The sequence below is a fragment of the Psammomys obesus genome, unplaced genomic scaffold (genome assembly GCF_907164565.1).
Source record: "Psammomys obesus unplaced genomic scaffold, mPsaObe1.curated_primary_1811, whole genome shotgun sequence".
NCBI classification, from domain to species: domain Eukaryota; kingdom Metazoa; phylum Chordata; class Mammalia; order Rodentia; family Muridae; genus Psammomys; species Psammomys obesus.
Genome location: NW_026596244.1, coordinates 3,910,400 through 3,928,949, shown reverse-complemented (window position 1 = coordinate 3,928,949; position 18,550 = coordinate 3,910,400). Strand labels below are relative to the sequence as shown.

Here is an 18,550-nt window from a genome sequence, read left to right as displayed (position 1 = left end):
GGTAAAGGAAGTTCAAGCTATTTTGTTGTCTAGGTCTAATGGTATTTGACTTTGCATAGCTATCAAGCCTGCCTTGGTCCGTGAAAAGCTGGGGACACTTGAACAGGAAGCTCAGGCTGGGGAGGGTGGTGAAGGGATCTGCCACATACATCCATCGTCTATGTTGGGATGAGAGTGAGAACGATTCCAACAATTATTTCATATGGTAATTTATATCAGCATTTCAGTCATAATCTGCAGGGTTTGAGAAGGGCAGAGGGCATAGTTAGGTTCAGGCTACAAACACATGAGTCAATGTTTAGGTCCACATGTAGTGAGGACTGATATCTGTGGCTGTACTGAGGAGGGAGTGCACTGAGGAGGTTGGTGACTGGAATCCATGGGGAGGTTTGGACTGCTTGGCTATCCCACCACAAGGGCTGTGCAGTTCACACCATCAGTATTGTTTGTGGATGCTCTGAGCATCACTGGCATTTGGTTTATACTTTCTATGGTAGGTCACAGTCCCCTGTGATTCTCTCACTGGGCTATCCTGTGACCTTTTGTGGGGACCTGCTAGTTTATAGACAAAATAACAATGTGCCCACTTTTATAGCAGGATTTGGATGCAGCATACATCTTGCTCCATTTTCATCTAAATTATATTTTGAGAGTCAATTTGTGTGTGTGTCTCTGTGGGTGTGTGTGTGCAAAACATTAGAGATCCAGACATGAGTGTTATGTCTTTGGAAAAAGAAATGAACATATCTGAGCCATATTTGTATAATCACTTTTCCCCATTGAATTTTCAAATGGAAACCCTGCATGATATCTATATGAATTTTTTTCTATCAATAAAGTTATACCTTCATTTATTTTGAAGCCTTATGGAATATTTAAGATGAAGTTGGAAGAGATTATAAAACTATTCTTCAGAACATTCTTATCCTCACATTATGAAACATAATCCTAAATTACTCTCATGCCCTTGTATGTTCCTCTTACAGTTAGATTTCTAGACTGTTTCTGCTGAGGCAAACATGCTATCATGTCCACCTTAACTGTGTTGTTAATCACCAGCACAATTGTGAAACAAAAGGAAAGCCATGTACAGATTTATCTAATGACAAATTTTCCCCAGAAGAATACTTTGCATAAAATGCTTTGTGAAAGCATGTGTTGTAAATGGAAAGTTAAAGGGTTAGTTCCAGATCTATTAACAACAACAAAAAGGATTCCATGAAGGCATACAATAAATTTCTGGATAAAGATTTAAAAATGAACACATAAATAGAACCCATGGTTTGCTGCTCAGTTGAAAATCAACTTCTGTGCTGTCATAAAGGCATATGTGCAACTGGATCTATGTATGAGGGTTGTTGGCTTTTGTGTGCATGTCCAGTGGCTTATTAGGAAAAATATATTTTATAATTTGTCAGAATAGAGTCACAATGTTTAAGTGATTATGTTATAAATTTATGGAAAGTGGAAATCAATTATATCTAAATTAAATGAAAATAATATCAATGTAATAATTGAGCAGAAGAAAACCAACCTTAGTGGAATAATTTATATTACCTATCTCATGAATAACCCACACAAATTTTCTTAATGTGGAAGCAATATTATAAAAAAAATCACCTCCAATTTATAATTTAGAAAAATCCGAATAGGATTATTGCAGTGCTACTGACCTCTCCATTCTCATATATTCCTCACAGAGTGAGCCACTGGAAAAAGCAATTTTTGAGATTTTTGTGTGTATTTTCCTAATTAGGCTTTTTTCATCCTGCTTAATAGGAGGTGCTAATCTGGTATCATGTGGAGCATCTGGTCATGTCAGGTTCTGGGATACATTTAAGAAAGCACTTCTGGCTGAATTTCTGGCTCATGCAGGAGTTGGATCCATTATTATGTCAATTGATAAACTCAATCAGTACCTTGCCACTGGAGATACTGATGGATGGTTAAAAATCTGGAACATAGAGGTAAACGGAAAATATTCTCATACCATCATCAGTATTATCTTAAGCAAAAGATCTCATAAAAACTATCTGGCAATGTGAGTGACATCTTGTCTGTTTCCTAGATAAAGGTGGAAGGGCTCTGTCCTGAGTATCTTAAAGAAACCATTTACATGTTTTGAACAGAGACTTATTTATTTATTTATTTATTTATTTATCTATCTATCTATTTATTTATTTATTTATCAGTTACATTTTATTAACTCTGTGTCCCAGCCCTGTCCCGATCCCTCATTCCCTCCCAGTCCCTCCCTCCCTCCCTCCTCTCCACCGTGCCCCTTGCCAAGTCCACTGATAGGGGGGACCTCCTCCCCATTCATCTGATCCTGTTTTATCAGGTATCTTCAGGACTGGCTGCAAAGCTCTCCTCTGTGGCCTAACAGGACTGCTCCTCCCTTGGGGGGTGGGGAGGCCAAAGAGCCAGTCATTGAGTTCCTGTTAGAAATAGTCCTTGTTCCCCTCACTATGGGAAACCAATTGGTTACTGAGCTACCACAGACTACATCTGAGCAGAGGTTCTAGGTTATATCCATACATGGTCCTTGGTTGCATGTCAGTCTCAGAAAAGACCCTGTGCCCAGATATATTTGGTCCTTGTGGAGCTCCTATCCTTTCCTCATCAGACTAACTCCCCTTCTTTCTTATGATTCCCTGTACTCTGCCAAAGGTTTGGTCATGAGTCTTTGCTTTGAAAACACTGCTAGGTAGAGTCTTTCAAATGCGCTCAGTAGACTCCTGTCATACGTTCAATGCACATCCCATCTGGACTTTTTTTTTTATCTCTATCATATATAGATTCTCACATTTAATTTTTCTTTTTATATTATTTATTTATTTGTTTGCTTGTTGGTTTATTATTTATTTCAATTTCTTCAATTTGTATCCCCACATTAGCCCCTTCCCTCTTCTCCTAGTCCCACCCTCCCCCTCTCTTCTCCCTCTATGCCCTTTCCCTAGTCTCCTGATAGGGAAGGACCTCATCCCCTTCTATCTGACTCTAGCCTATCAGGTCTCATCAAGGCTGACTGCATTGCCTTCCTCTGTGGCCTGGCAAGGCTGCACACACACCCCTCCCCAAAGAGGGAGGTGACCAAAGAGCTGGCCACTAAGTTCATGTCAGAGACAACCCCTGTTCCCCTTACTAGGGAACCCATTTGGAGACTGGGCTGCAATGGGTTTCATCTGAGCAGGAGGTCTAGCAGAGACTTTAGAAAAGTAATTCATTTTCTCTCTGTCACATACACACAAAACCAGAAAGAGATTTTTCTCAGTGTTGAATCTTGTTAATACACAACCAATATACAACCAGGTTAATTGCCCATTGCTGGAATGCTGGCTTGTCAGTACTTCACTGTAGCACTCTTTGAAGTAAATAGTCACATACATTTTCAATGAAATAAATTCTAAATGTCATCTAGTGTACTCATCCTTCATCTGTTATCACCAGCCTGAGTCAGTTGGTTAAAAATAACCAATGGCCCACTCCATTAAAAAACTCATAGGATAATGCAATGTTAGGTCTCTCTATGTGGCCAAGCTCCTTTCTATTAGATAATGACTTACATTGTACATGTTTCCTTTCTGTCTACTATCTTTCTGTTTTTTTTTTTTTCTAAAGTTGGTCATTTCAGTGTCAAGACTTTTTTTCAACATTACTATTTTTCTTCTAACCTTTATCATCATGATCTCTCTCTTGAATGTGGATCATAAGTTATCATTTCTAAATGGATGTTTTTCCCCATTTGCACATGAGGCTTTAAAAACAGTGGTGTTATTATACTTCATTTAATATTTGTAGTTTTTAAAGTTTGAGTATTTATTTTCACTCAGGATTATTGTGTTAGTTCCACTGAGAGCAGAATCACCCAGGCTCCAACTTTGCTCAGATCGTTTCAACTCCACGAAGACCGGATAAGTTCCTTGGAGATATGTGAGTCAGGTGGTCATTTGCTTATCATTTCCTCCTCTGCAGACTGCAGTGTCTGTGTGACTGGACTTTCCAGTGCTCCTGCCTTGATCTTTGGTCAGGTATGCACAATCTTTCTTTGTAATTCTAGAATTTATTTGGCATTTAGTATGAATCTGGGCTTATTCCATGAGAGTATATCCTCTGCTATCTAAAGTTTACTCCTTATGATTGAACTGACGTGCAGTTCTGAAGCTGTAACTCTGCTACCACTTCCCCTGATTACCACTAACTACAACTGGCTCCTTGAGGAGGACGGCACATGAGACATGAAGAGATGGTGGCTCATGATTACTGAACATACTGTTTATAGAATATTTTTTAAAAAAATTCTCAGTATCATCCCTAGCACTGCAACAGCTCACCAGCTGTAGCCTCTCTTCTCCCCACCCTGACCTCGCATCTCCTCTCACACTCACCTCCTGTGGATCTCACAGACTAACCGTTTTTAAACTTCCTCACCCCCACTAGTCACTGTATCACATCCCCCAATGGCAATAGGAATCTCCTGCTCAACCACAGGGCACGCCCACCAGAAAAGCAGGTAGGCTGCCTGCAGATGTGTTCTCTCTGTGTGGCCCTCTAGACTCAATCCCTCAGGGTAGTCCCTAGCACTGCAGTAGATCACCAGGTACAGCTTCTCTCCCCGTGGGTCTACATCTCCCATGGATCCCATGATCATCCCCTTCTGACTTCCCTTTTCCCACTCTTCACTGTATCCCAGCCTCCAGCACCTGCAGACTTTTCCTGTGAACACACCAGCTGAGCAAGCCAGCAACTCAGGCCAAACACAGCCATCACACACTTCAATAATCCAGCAAGGAAGAGGAAAAGAAGGAATAAAACACCCACCCAACAAAGAAAAACCCAGAAATCAGCACCCACACCTCCAATCATCCCAAAAACAAATGCCAGCATAAGAAGACAACAACAGTCAGGACAGTATGTCTCCTCTAGAGGAGACATTTTAACTGTATTTTAACACATCAGACTCTTTGTATTGTAACATAGCAAAAGCACAAGAAAAAGAACTTAAAACCAACTGTATGATGATAACATACATCCTTAAGAAGGAAACAAGTAAGTCTCCCAAAGGAATCCAAGAATACAAAAACAAAAAAGGGAAGAATGAATAAACCCCTAAAGAAAGCCAGGAAAATACAAAGAATCAGTTGAAAGAGATGGACAAAGAATCAAGAAAATGGAAATAGAAATAATAATAACACAACTCAATATCAGGAATAGACAATACCTAAAATTAAAGTGTTAGAAAAACATATACCAGGTAAATGGACTAAGAAGCTTATGTAGCCATTTTAATATCTAACAAAATAAACTTCACATCAAAAGTAATCAAAAGAAATGGAAAAGGACACTATATACTCATCAAAGGAAAAATCCACCAAGATGACATTTCAATTGATACCATCTATGCCCCAAAGACAAGGAAAACCAAGTTTGTAAAAGAAACACTACCACAGCTTAAATCATATACTGCCTTCTCCCACTCCCCACACAGAGGTAAATGTTAATAGTCAGCTCTTGCCAATGGATGTATCATCAAGACCAAGAAACAGAGAACTACTGTAGCTAACATACTGTAAACCAAATGGACCAAACAGGTATTTCAGGGCTTTTCACCTAAACAGAAAAGAATATACCTTTTCCCCTGCACCTCATGGAACTTTCTTCAAAATTGACCACACACTCAGACACAAAACAAATCTTAGATATAGTAAAAGTGAAAAAACAAAACAAACAAACAAACCCTGTACTCTCTCAGACCATCATAGATTAAAACTGGATATCAACAACCGAAACAACAGAAAGCTTATAAACTCATGGAAAATGAAGAAGTCTTTACTGAATGAAAAATGGGTCAAGACAGAAATAAAGAAAAATATTAAAGAGTTTCTAGAATTCAGGGAACATGAATACATAGTATGCCCAAACATATGAAAATGGTGCTAAGAAGAAAGTCTGTAGCACTAGGTTCTTACATTAAAAAGTTGGATAGATTTTATTCTAGCAGCTTAACAGCACTCCTGATATTTCTAGAATACTGGTTCTCAATCATGACCAATGAACGGAAAATACATATTATGATGGTCTTAGAAGCTGAGATATTTCTCAGTAGCAAAATTGGAGTAATGAAGTAGCAACAAAAGTAAAATTATGATTGGGGGTTCCTAAGTCTCTCTGGAATATATGCTTTCTGATGGTTGTGACGAACAAGTTAAGTGGAATTGCTCCAGAACAAAAAGAAGGAAGCATATCCACAAGGAGTAAACAATAGAAAACCGTGGGTTGAAAACAATAAAATAGAAACAAAGAACAATACAAAAAAATAAATGAAACACAGAGTCGGTTCTTTGAGAAAATCAGTAAGATAGACAAACCTTTATCCAGCCAACTAAAAGATGGAGAAAGAATATCCAAATTAACAAAATTAGAAATGTAAAGGGGGACATAATAACAGACACCAAAGAAATCCAGAGAGCCATAAGGACATACATTAAAAACCTGTACTTCACAAAATTTCAAACTCTATATGAAATGGATAAATTTTCTCAATAGGCATCTCTTACCAAAGTTAAGTCAAGACCAGATAATTAATTTATCAATAATTTCTATTATAATGCGAGAAAGAAAAATAAGCGGTATGGATTTATGTGCGTGACAGTGGGGACAATTTTAGATTTGAGGAGGAAACTGTAATTAGAATATATTGTATAAAGTATTTATTTAAAAAATAAGAGCCACTGGGTGTGACGGCACACACCTGTAATCCCAGCACTTGGTGTGGCAGAGGCAGGCAGATCTCTGCGAATTTTACAGAGTGAATCCAGAAGAGCCAAGGCTACACAGAGAGTGTCTCAAAAAACTAAAACCCAGAAACCGAAACGAAATAAAGAACCAATGTCATTACCCAAGAATTTCTGTGATCCCTGTATTTATGCCTTTTGTTTTAAAACTCAAGTGATATAAAATAACACTAGGTGTGTTATTTTAAAAAGCAGTTTATTTAGTACAAATATTATGGCATAAGTTTTTTTAGGGCTCCCAGGCTGCATCTCTTCATGGACGATGCCACAGCCTGATGGAGATATGTGCAAAGTGGGTATAATTGGGGTGAGAAAGGAAGGCAGAGGGCTGTGAAAGGCCATGAATGCTCTGTGACATATCAGTCAGGGTTTCAGAGAATCGCCTTAATCCCTTTCAAAGGGCAGTTTCTCAATATCCTAGAACCTACATCTTTTTTTTTTTTTATTAATTACACTTTATTTACTTTGTATCCCTCCCATAAGCCTCTCTCTCCTCCCTTCCCAATCCCATCCTCCTACCCCCTTCTTCACGCATGCCCCTCCCCAAGTCCACTGATAGGGGAGGTCCTCCTCTCCTTCTTTCTGATCTTAGTCTATCAGTTCTCATCAAAAGTGGCTGCATTGTCATCCTCTGTGGCCTGGTAAGACTGCTCCCCCCTCATGGGGAGGTGATCAAAGAGCAGGCCAATCAGATTATGTCAGAGGCAGTCCCTCTTCCCATTACTATGTAACCCACTTGGACACTGAACTGCCATGGGCTACATCTGTGCAGGGGTTCTAGGTTATCTCCATGCATGGTACTTGGTTGGAGCATGAGTCTCTGGGAAGACCCCTGTGTTCAAATTTCTGGTTCTGTTGCTCTCCTTGTGGAGTTCCTGTCCACTCCGGATCTTACTATTTCCTACTTCTTACATAAGATTCCATGCACTCTGCCCAACAGTTGGCCATAAGCTTCAGCATCTGCTTTGATAGTCTGCAGGGCAGAGCCTTTCAGAGGCCATCCGTGGTGAGTTTCTAGCTTGTTTCCTGTTTTCTTCTTCTTCTGATGTCCTTCCTCTTTGCCTTTCAGGATGGGGATTGGGAATTTCTTACACCACCCTACTAAGGACCAAACACTCAACACTCAAGTCTTTGGATGACATAATCTTTGTGTGCTTAAACCAAAGCAGCTTCCTTACATCAATCAGGACCACTGGCAGCCAGTACATTTTCTATTTTTGCATATTGTGTGTAAAGAGACACACACACAAAAATGTCATTTTTTTCCCCCTCGGTTTTTGTCTCATATTTAATTCAGTACATTTCCTAACATGCTCTGCTTGGCTCCTGTGTCAACTTGACACAGACTAATCTGAGAGCAGTGAAAATCTATAAGAAGGGACTGTTGGCATGCCTTTAAGGCATTTTATTAATGGACGGGGGGAGGGGCAGTTCATGGTGGGTGGGGCCTTCCCTCTGCTGGTGGTCCTGGGTTCTGTAAGCAAGCAGGCTAAGTAAGTCATGGGGAGCAAGCCAGTAAGCAGCACCCCTCCATGGCCTCTGCATCAGTTCCTGCCTCCAGGTTCTTTCTGTGTTTGAATTCCTGTCCTTACTTCGATGATGAACAGCAATAGAAGTTTAAGCCAAATAAACTCTTTCCTCTCCAACTTCTTTTTGGTCATGATGTTTTGTCACAGCAGGAGAAATCGTCTGAAATTTTTACTTTGTAAACCTTTTAGGACAAGGTAGACCTATTTCTACACTAGTTAAATATCTCTGGAAATCTATTTACCTTATGTGTATGATGTGTCACCAAGCATGTCTATGTGCTGATTGCATACAAGAAAATTAATATTGTGTGCAAGATACAAAATATGTAAACAGGAGCCATTGTAGCCAAAGCCCATGAAAACTGATGTATACAATTTTCTAGGAAATTTTAATACCTAGATTTGTTTCTGAGGATTTTTTTTAAGAAGTTGAGTACACAGAAAGTAACAGAATAATTAATTGTAAAGTTTTTGACTTAAAGTTTTTTGTTATTTTTAATCTTCTTTTGCTTCAGGTAATAAAAGTCTAAGTGACAATAACTTTTTTTTTCTTTATAATTTTGCAGGATAATATACTTTCTTGTTATGATGCAGTTCATGTTCTATCTTTTCAAAAACTATATACATTTTATCTCCCTTACAAGAATATAAGACAAGATGTAATATAACTTATGAGATTGTATATTATATTACATATTACATATTACGTATAATATATCTTACAAGATAATGTATGAGATAATATAAGCTAGTCTTGGTCATTTTTGTTTGTGACTATCCATGAGTTCATTTAAAAATCTTATACATGATAAATGCACATAAATGTTTGATGAAAATCCATTTTATTAAAATAGATTTCCATTTTTCAGGCAAGCCATTGGAATATTGAAAACTACTTTTCTCTTCCTAAACAAGATACTAATTTAATAGAAAGTAAGATTCAAGAGGAAAGCTTGAAAGCAAATCCTTTATTTTCTAAAGAGGGCTCATACTTAGATTCAACAGAACATTCTCAACTTACTGAGGAAAACAAAGATAACTCAACAAACATGTAAGTACTTTTAATCATTATCTAGATGTGAAGTATAGATAGGAAGTCAAATAGGTACTGTTGATCTTAACTTCCTTGGATCTGTGTGGATATCTAAATAAACCTCCAACTTTCTATTAAGGTTTGAAGATTATTATGGTGTTGCTGTGTTCTTAGAACTACTTATGTATTTTATTCCTTGCCTCAATTAATTTTTTAATTCTTTCCCTTCCTTCACATTTTATTCTGTGCCTTTGTGTCTTTCTCCCCACCCACAGTCTCTGTCTCAGTCAGGGGTGGCCTGACAAGTTCTTGCCATACAACCCAGGTTGTTCTTGAACTGAAGATCCTTCTGCCCCAGTCTCATGAGTACCCGGATTGCAGGCATTGATTTCTAATCTGTGTAGTCTAGTCTTTGTTTTTCTAAATATTTTTTTAAATTAAATTGTAATTGCATTTTGTCCTTTCTCTTTTCTCCCTAACCCCATCTTTAATTCATGGTCTTTTAAAATTATTATTGTTACACTTCTATTTCTACTCTGTCCTCAAGATAATTGTTAGAAATAGTCTTTCAGCCTGGTGTGGGGATGGACACCTTTAATACCAGTGGTTGGGAGGCAGAAGCAAGAAGATCTCTTCAAGTTTGAGGCCAGCCTAGCCTACAAAGTGAGTCCAAGACATCCAGAGCTATACTGAGAAACCCTGTGTCACAAGATGAAAGAGAGAGAGGGGAAGAGAAACAAAAATAATACAAAACAACAACAACTAGGAAATAGTCTCTTTTTGGCAAAAAACTGCCTATCTGTGTATCTATCTATCTGTTATCTATTTTATTATCTATCATGTAGATTTTTATTTGTTTATCTCTCTGGAATCTATTAATTATCTCTCTGTTGTTAATCTCTCTTTTTGTCATTTATTTTCCTGCCATTCATTACTCACTACCATTTCAGAATATTTGTAAAATTTTATTCCTGACTTTGATAAAATACACAGAAATCTGAACTAAAGAATTTCCATGAGCTTAATTCTAATTATGTATTACTCTACTTAACTTCTACCCTTTGTGTGTTGATCAGACTTATTTCTCTGTAAATGTTATTTTTACAAAACAGTGTTTGCTTCTTAGTTTCTCTCTTAACCTGATTGTCACACAAATAATTGAGACTCTATTACATTATTTTAATAAGCTTCACAGCACGAGCACTGAGCAGTCATTACTGTATTCTCAACCCTCTAAGCTAATTTGGCTTCCTTCCAGGATGCATTTCGGAGATACTTGCACTGGAGCTTCCTTTGCTCCAGCTCCCATTCCTCTTAGCTTTATGTTTGTTGTCCCGCTTACATATCCACCTTTCTTTGCCTGAATTTAGGCACCTCCAGGTATTGTGCTCTCTTCTTAGCATTGCCTTTTCCATAATGACACGTAGTTAAGAGTGGTGTGGTGACCCACTCTTACAGTATAGCTTCATTCACTACGTGATAAGTTTCTCAAAATTCACTTAAGACTTGAGAGTTTATTTCTCTTTAGCTCTAAGTAATATGGATGAACAGTTAATCTTTATCAAATATTTGTATTTATCAAATATTTATAATCTTTATCAAGTATTTATCAACTGATGCTTTGATTGCTTCACAATTTGACAATTATGTAGGATACAATTATAAATAATGACTCCATTCTATGTACATGAGTCCATTTCTGATCTTTAGTCTATTGCAGTGATCTAGCTGTCTGTGTTTGTCATCAACATAATCCTGCCTTGGTTACTAAAACCATAAGCCTTGAAGAAAGATAGAGTTTGTTCATAGTATTCTTGTTTTGTTCCTCCTTATTCTTTTGGCTGTTCTGGGCCTTACACCTTTTCGTAAAAACTTCAGTGTGTTGATATCCATACAATAAATTTCTAGAATTACAATTATAGTTGTCATTGAATATATATATGTCAGCTTGGGACAAACCAGTGACGTTATTTCTACTCATGACTATCCATTACATGGTAGGCTCCTCCTTAGGAGTCACAAAACATACATATCCTTTAGCAACCAGAGAGTGAATACACAACAGAGAAAATAATCATTGAATCAAAGTCCAATTTGGTGAACTGATGAGCTTTTAATGAAGTACGGTTGAGATTTAACACACAGAAGAAGTGACTCAAGACAGTCGTGCTGTCTTCAGAAGCCTGTGCAAGCGTAGCACTCCTGAAAACTGCAACCGGGAAGCTGGCCAGGTGGAAGAAATATTTCTCTCCAGCCTGACTGGTTATGTGGCGTCTGTTTACTGCAATTATAAGGGCTAGTTTCCAGAATCTTGCAAATTTCCACTTTCTAGAATGTGACCTTTTGTTTCCCTCGAGTCTTCCTAGTGAAGGGAATGTTTCAATTCGGAGGAAACAGCTCTACAACTGTATTTTTCTATTTGTATTTGTCTTAAAAAAAAAAAATTCTTTCCTGCCAGGCAGTGGCGGAGCACACCTTTAATCCCAAGGCCTCAGGAGGCAGAGGCGGGTAGATCTTAGTGTTGGAAGTCAGCCTGGTCTACCTAGCAAGTCCAGGAAAGCTAGGACTACACAGGGAAACCTTGTCTCAAAACACAAACAAAACAAAAAAACAAAACAACAATTCTTTACTTAGAGTTTTATAGTTTCTCTAATACAGATATCTTCTTGTGTATTTTGTTAGATTATACTTAAATATTTCAATGCTTTTGCTAATATAAATGGTATATTTCACTTGTTTGTTGATAATATATAACTTAATTTTTGGTAAAAATATGTACCACTAAGTCTTGCTACAACAACTTATTGTTTCCAAAAGTGTTTTTTGACTTTTTATTTTTCTATAGATAATATTGTTTTCAGGCAAAAATGTTATTATATTTTTCTCCAATATCCACCCATTTTCTTTTTCTTTTTCTATTAGCTACAGCACATTCTAACCTGATGTTGAGTGGTAGGTAGATGCATAGTATAAACTGATTGCTAAATGGCAGACAAGTCTTGCATAGTTGAATAAATTCCACCTGATTACCATATTTAATTTCTTTTTATATAATGTTGAATTGACTTAACAATATTATGTTAAAGATTTTGAAATTATGCTCATGAAAAAGACTGGTCTGTAGTTTTTCTGTGTGTGATTTTGGTATAAGAACTGGGTTGCTCCCTAGAATAAGTTAAAAATGTTTCTTTTCTCCCATTTTCTGGAACCAAATTGGTATTGCTTGAGACATACATGTTTCCTAGAATTTACTGGTGATAGTCTCTGGAAGGTTATTACTGATTCAGTAAAGAACTATTACATGCTTTTAAAAAAGCTCTTCTACCTTTATACATGTATAATGACAAAGCAGATTCTGGTAGGCATTTGAGCTTACTGCTTAAAGATGAAATTCACTCACTACTTATTTTAAATACGGAAAGAAATAGTGCTTAAAAGGATAAGACAATTGTTCTATAAAATTCCCAACATGTATCAGTTGAGTGCTACCATGTTCTTTTACGTTGACCAGTAGAATATTATACATAGAACGGTCACTCACTGATCTGTCTCTTAATTGTAAAGTTAAGAAGCAGACAAGGTAATGGAGAAGAAAAATGATGGAATCACAGTCCTTAGCACACAGGCGAAGCTTGAGCATTTAATTTAGGAATGCATACAGTTTGGAGGGGGGTGCCCTTCCCAAGGGGGTCTCTGTTTCCAGTGTTTCAAATGGATGCCCCTATTGGTTGTCTCTTGAAGTAATACACACAGTTGTATTTAGATAAGTGCCTGTACACAACTCTGCTTGAGTTTTTACTTTTTTTTTTTTTTTTTGGCCCATCAGAAATCCATAATTCAACATTACAGTACCAAGCGTTCTACTGGGCTCTCTTCCTGCTCAACTGGGGAGCGCCTACCTATAACATTTTGCCTAGGTACCTGTTTATATCTTATTTTAAATTTAATTTTATTTGTATATTTATTTTTTACAATTTATTCAGTTTGTATCATGGCTGTGGCTCCCTCACTTGTCTCCTCCCAGTCCCACCCACTCTCCCTCTTCTCCCCCTGGGCCCTTTCTCTAGTCCCCTGATAGAAGAGGATCTTCTCCCCTTCTATCTGACCCTAGCCTGTCAGGTCTCATCAGGACTGGCTGCATCATCTTCCTCTGAGGCCTGGCAAGGCTGCACTCCCCAAGGGGAGGTGATCAAAGAGCTGGTCACTGAGTTCATGTCAGAGACAGCCCCTGTTCCCCTTACTAGGGAACCCACTTGGAAACTGAGAAGCCAATGGGTTTCCTTTGAGCCAGGGGTCTAGGTCCTCTCTATGCATGGTCCTTGGGGGAGTATTTGTCTCTACAGTATCCCCTTGCCCAAGGTATTTTTGGCTTTGTTTTTTTTTTTTTTTTCTTTTTTCTTTTGGAGTTCCTGTCGCCTCCAGGTATTTCTATTTTCCTTTTCTTCCATTAGGATTCTGGCACTCTGCCTCAAAGTTTGGCTAATGAGATATCAATTCACTGTGACCCTCTAATATCATTTCAGGGTTTAAACTTTCAACATGTATTGAAACTCAAATAAAGGAATGGGAAGTGTGCTTCACTTTGTGGAAGTAGGCATGAATGCACAGTGAATCTCCTGTGATAATATTGTCTCTTCATTCCTCAGTGTGGTAGTGGATGCTAGCATTAGACGATCAGTTTTGAAACTACTCCCTCAGTACAAGGAGCCACTATAAGGAATTTACCATAGCACTTTGGAAGAGAAAGAGATATTTTTAACTTGTAATTAATATTTTTTTATGTTTTTATATGCTTTCATCTGCTGACATAGAGACAAAAGAAAAAAAATGTTCTCTTCTTAACATCCTGCTCTACTCAATTGAACTTTGGAATTTATTCTGCCATCTCTTTGTATTGTAGCTTTCCAGAATGTCAAGTAGCAATTTAATCTCAGGCAAAGGACATTTTCAGTTTAGAACCAGAACATTGCCAATATGTGCATTCAGAGAGTGGGAAGACCTTACCTGGCTTAAGTGCTCCCTATCAACTCGATTGCAGATGAGAAAACTAGTAAACTAAGGGCAACACAGAAAAGTCATTTCCTCATTTTTTTCCATATGGCTATAGGAGTCAATGTAGATACTTATATGCCAGCCAACAGGCCAGTTTTCCAGTTTTAAAATCAATTTTTATTTTGTTCATAAGAAACAGAGAGGGAAGGAGATACAAGGAGAGAGCCCGAGACAAAGAAAGACAAAAAGAGAGACAGGAGAGACAGAAAGAGACCATGAGGTTGAGTTCAGACTGAAATGACTATCGTAAAACCATCTTGTCCTGTCTCTATTTAGTGTCTGCTTAAATATTACTCAGCCTTCCATACCCCAATAATCACATCTGCCTTAACAAAACTTTTAGGATTGTCTGTAACTCTGACATATTAACTAGAATAATAAATGTTTGTGCAGGCTAAAACATAAAACTAAGAGAAGCTATAAATCAGAAAAAATTGTCACATTTTGTCTGGAAATACCAATAAGCTGTGCAAAAAGAAAGCTGTTACTCCATCCCCCCTCAGATACTGACATAATTATGTTTTTTTCTTTAAAAATTGTTTTACCCCTGAGTTTTAACACAATGAGACTTTGAGGCATGAGCTTGCTCTTGGTTTCCAGCTAAGAAAAAGATTAATATACGTTTAATTAAACAAGTTAGCATGGTTGTCAATAACTATCTTGTATATATTATTTCATGAGAGAAAGTTTGAGGAGTCAATTCTTTTCTTCCATCAGTGACTGAACACACGTTTTCAGACTTGGTTGGCAAGTGTTTTTAACTGTCAAGCCATCCTGTGACCCTAGTTTTCCATTCTCTATGAAAAATTGGATTGCTACCTTAAAAAAAAAAAATCAGTGTTTTGAACTTTTTACTTCTGGCTAGATTTCTATCTCATTTTGCTCCATGTCCTGTCACTCCTAGACACCTTGTTTTATGAAAAATAGTGCTGGTATGTTTTAAATTTACAGATTTTTCCCTTAAACTGGAGTTTTGTTTTCTCTCAGCTGTTTTTCCCACACTGAATGTGTGTCTAAAGGCCACGGACAATTTCAAGATAGGCAGGCACAGTTTTCCCTATTGTGCAGTATACTTTCCAAGGGACAAAAGTCACACAAGAACAACTGCTTGTACTCTTTAAAAATCTCCTTATTCCAAATAGCTGGCTTGTAATAACTTTTAGATTGTTTTTATGAGACAGTATATAATACTGTCATTTAGGGATTATGTAGTAATTGAAAGAAAATGGTTACAAATTCATCTTCACAATTGACTTGTTGGTTATGTCCCTTGATTCTCCCAGGAATGTGTCCAGGACCGTGACAGCAAATTTATGAGCTGTAAATTGTCAGCTGAACTTTGTGCTCATTTCTTAAGATTTTACAAATCTTTTTCACCTTTGGAAAATATTTTCTGAAACACATGCTCTTTTCCTTAATCAAATGCATAAGCACAGGGAGAGGACTAGTCTAGTTCCTGTCCTTTTGCAAAAATTCAAAAGAAATACAAATGTATGTGACAACATGCGGACATGAGGAAATTTTCTGTTTGATGACTGGGCAGTTGCAGATGTTGGTAGATTTAGAGGAGAGGAATGTAGTGAGAAAGATGGAGGGAAGAAAAAGGTATAGCTAAGGAATAAGAAAGAAAAACCTGAAGAAAAATTAAATAAATTTTATTTTCATATAAATGCTCCCAGTTCTTTTCTCAGAAATAATAATCTGGTACCTATACTATTCTGGCTTATATATGAACATCTGGTTTCCATAGCAAAGAAAATATTTCATAAAGCCACGTGTGAGAAGTAGGTAGGTGGTAAAAAAAAGTTATCTGAAATGTAAACCTTGGGAAGATGAAGATGAATGGAGAACCTGAGGAGTAACAGTCTTAGTGCTAACTTAGCAACTGATGCAGAGAAAACAGATCTTCCCCTCTCCTAATTTCTGGAAAAAAATTTGTATTAGTCACTTTTCTACTGCTGTGATAAAGCACCATGACAAAGAAAACCTATGGAAGAAAGGGCTTATTTCTGGCTTATGGTCCCAGAGGGATAAGAGTTCATCATGAAGCAGACAGGCATGGCTGCTGAAAGAGCTAAGAGCTCATATCTCTAACCACAAGTAGGAAACAGAACAAACTGAGGATGGAAGGAAGCTTTTAAACCTCAGAGCCCACCCCCAGAGACTCACTTCCCTCAGGACCTCCAAACTCCTATGCCCACCTAAACAGCCAAACAGCATCGCCAATTGGGTATCAAGTATTCAGAGAATATAGATATCATCTCATTTAAACCACTACATTATTTGAAAATGAAAAACAGTGAGGGAACAAATGAAGGATATAATAGGAAACAATAACCATTATGGACATACATTCTTAAGCAATAGTATATGAGGTCTGTGCTCCATTTTAGTCAGGGTTTCTATTGCTGTAATGAAACACCATGGCCAAAAGCAAATTGAGGAGGAAAGGGCTTGTTAGACTTACACTCATCATGGTCCTTCACTGAAGAAAGCAAGGGCCAGAACCCCGAGGCAGGAGCTGGTGCATTCACCAAGGAGGAATGTTGCTCACTGGCGTATATTTCTACAAAATTACTTAAACTAGGGAATTATATGCAAAAGGAAACATTTAGACAGTATAACCTCAGGACATATTTTTATTGTAGAGGCAACACATTTTTTTTTATCAAGCAAAAATTTTAAAATAGAAGTAAGTAAAAAGAAAAAGATAAAATACATGAAGCAAAAATAACTGCCAAGTTTTAAGCATTTGCTCAGTACACTTTGTTCCCGGCATACTTATGAAAATAAAGACAAGTAAATATTGTAAAAATGGGACAAACTTCCTCATCCCACCACCCCAAAGTGGTTAGCCAAGGTTTTCAAAAAATTAGAGAAAGAATTTTGTATGTATATTAAACCAACTACTTGTTGCTCAATTATTGTGCAAAATGTTAAGAATAAAAATATTAAATGCCTTTAGTAATTGAATAAATTACCTTGGGTCTTTCTGTCCTTCATATTTTCACTTTCCCTATTGTCTATGTATTATTAATATATACAAATGTCTTAGAAATTAATTGAAGTGCAAATATAAATGGGAGCTTAATATATAGTTTTAACACACACACATACGATAAATACAGTAGGGACTAGGGAGATGGGACCATGAATAAAGTGTTCTCAGTACTAGCACAAAGACCTGAGTTCAAATCCTCAAAATACATGTGAAAGGTGGACATGGTTCTAAGCGTCTGCAACGTCAGTGGTCCTACCACAAAAATGGAGGCAGAGACAGGAGAATTCCTGAAAGTGCTCATGGACCAGCTTGGCTGTGTAGGCAGCTGTGAACAACAAAAGGACCCTGTCTCAAATAGGGTCATCTTGCTAAAAGTTTAAACAGAATTAAATTAAACAGCAGTTTAATCCTCTGGTCTTCCCTACAACTCATATGAGAATAGTTTCCTTCTTGCTTCTGATTCAAGACTGGACACTTCTATTGCCATTAAACTTCTCCCATAACATATCTTTTGAAAATATATGGTTAGTTATTCTTTGGAAGTTATATACACACATGCATGTATTTTAGTTTTATTCACCCTGATGCCTTTCCCTAACTGTTCTCAGATCCACTTCCTGTTCCTACTGTCCCTCCTAATTTCAAGCCTTCTTTTCTTTTCACAATTTTCATAGCCATTGAGTTTCAATTGTGGTCCCTACATATACTCAAAAGTTTGTTGTCATGTACTGGAGCACAGCTGATTTTCCAGGGCCACAACCTTAAAAGAAGCTGACTCTCCAACCCCAGTATACTCCTCAGTTGGGGGTGTGGGCTCCTGAGTCCTACCCCAAGACACCTTGGTTTGATTTTGTGCAGAAAGTCACCATTGCTGAACTTATTTGTTGTCTTTTGTGTATGTGGCCCTGAGTACTTGCACATGGACCTCACTGTCTGTCCAGAGATCTGGGGACAGCTTGCTGATTCTCTGCTTTCACGATGCGAGTTCTTGGGGTTGATCCTGATCCTCAGGCTGGTGATAAGTGCTTTCACACACTGAACTAGCTCAACGGCCATTCTGTGATATCTTTGGGGGGTGTCTTTCTTTCTTTCTTTCTTTCTTTCTTTCTTTCTTTCTTTCTTTCTTTCTTTCTTTCTTTCT

General features: G+C 37.6%; 1 protein-coding gene across 1 annotated transcript in view; it reads left to right on the top strand.

The window, feature by feature from the left end:
- The window catches only part of Wdr49 (WD repeat domain 49), a 161,008-nt gene that overhangs the window by 112,697 nt on the left and 29,761 nt on the right, over positions 1 to 18,550 (top strand). Inside the window, exons 13-15 of the mRNA XM_055596556.1 lie at positions 1,780 to 1,967; positions 3,834 to 4,031; positions 9,193 to 9,374. Of these exons, the coding sequence (XP_055452531.1) occupies positions 1,780 to 1,967; positions 3,834 to 4,031; positions 9,193 to 9,374 (568 nt within the window). The remainder of the gene's footprint in view (positions 1 to 1,779; positions 1,968 to 3,833; positions 4,032 to 9,192; positions 9,375 to 18,550) is intronic.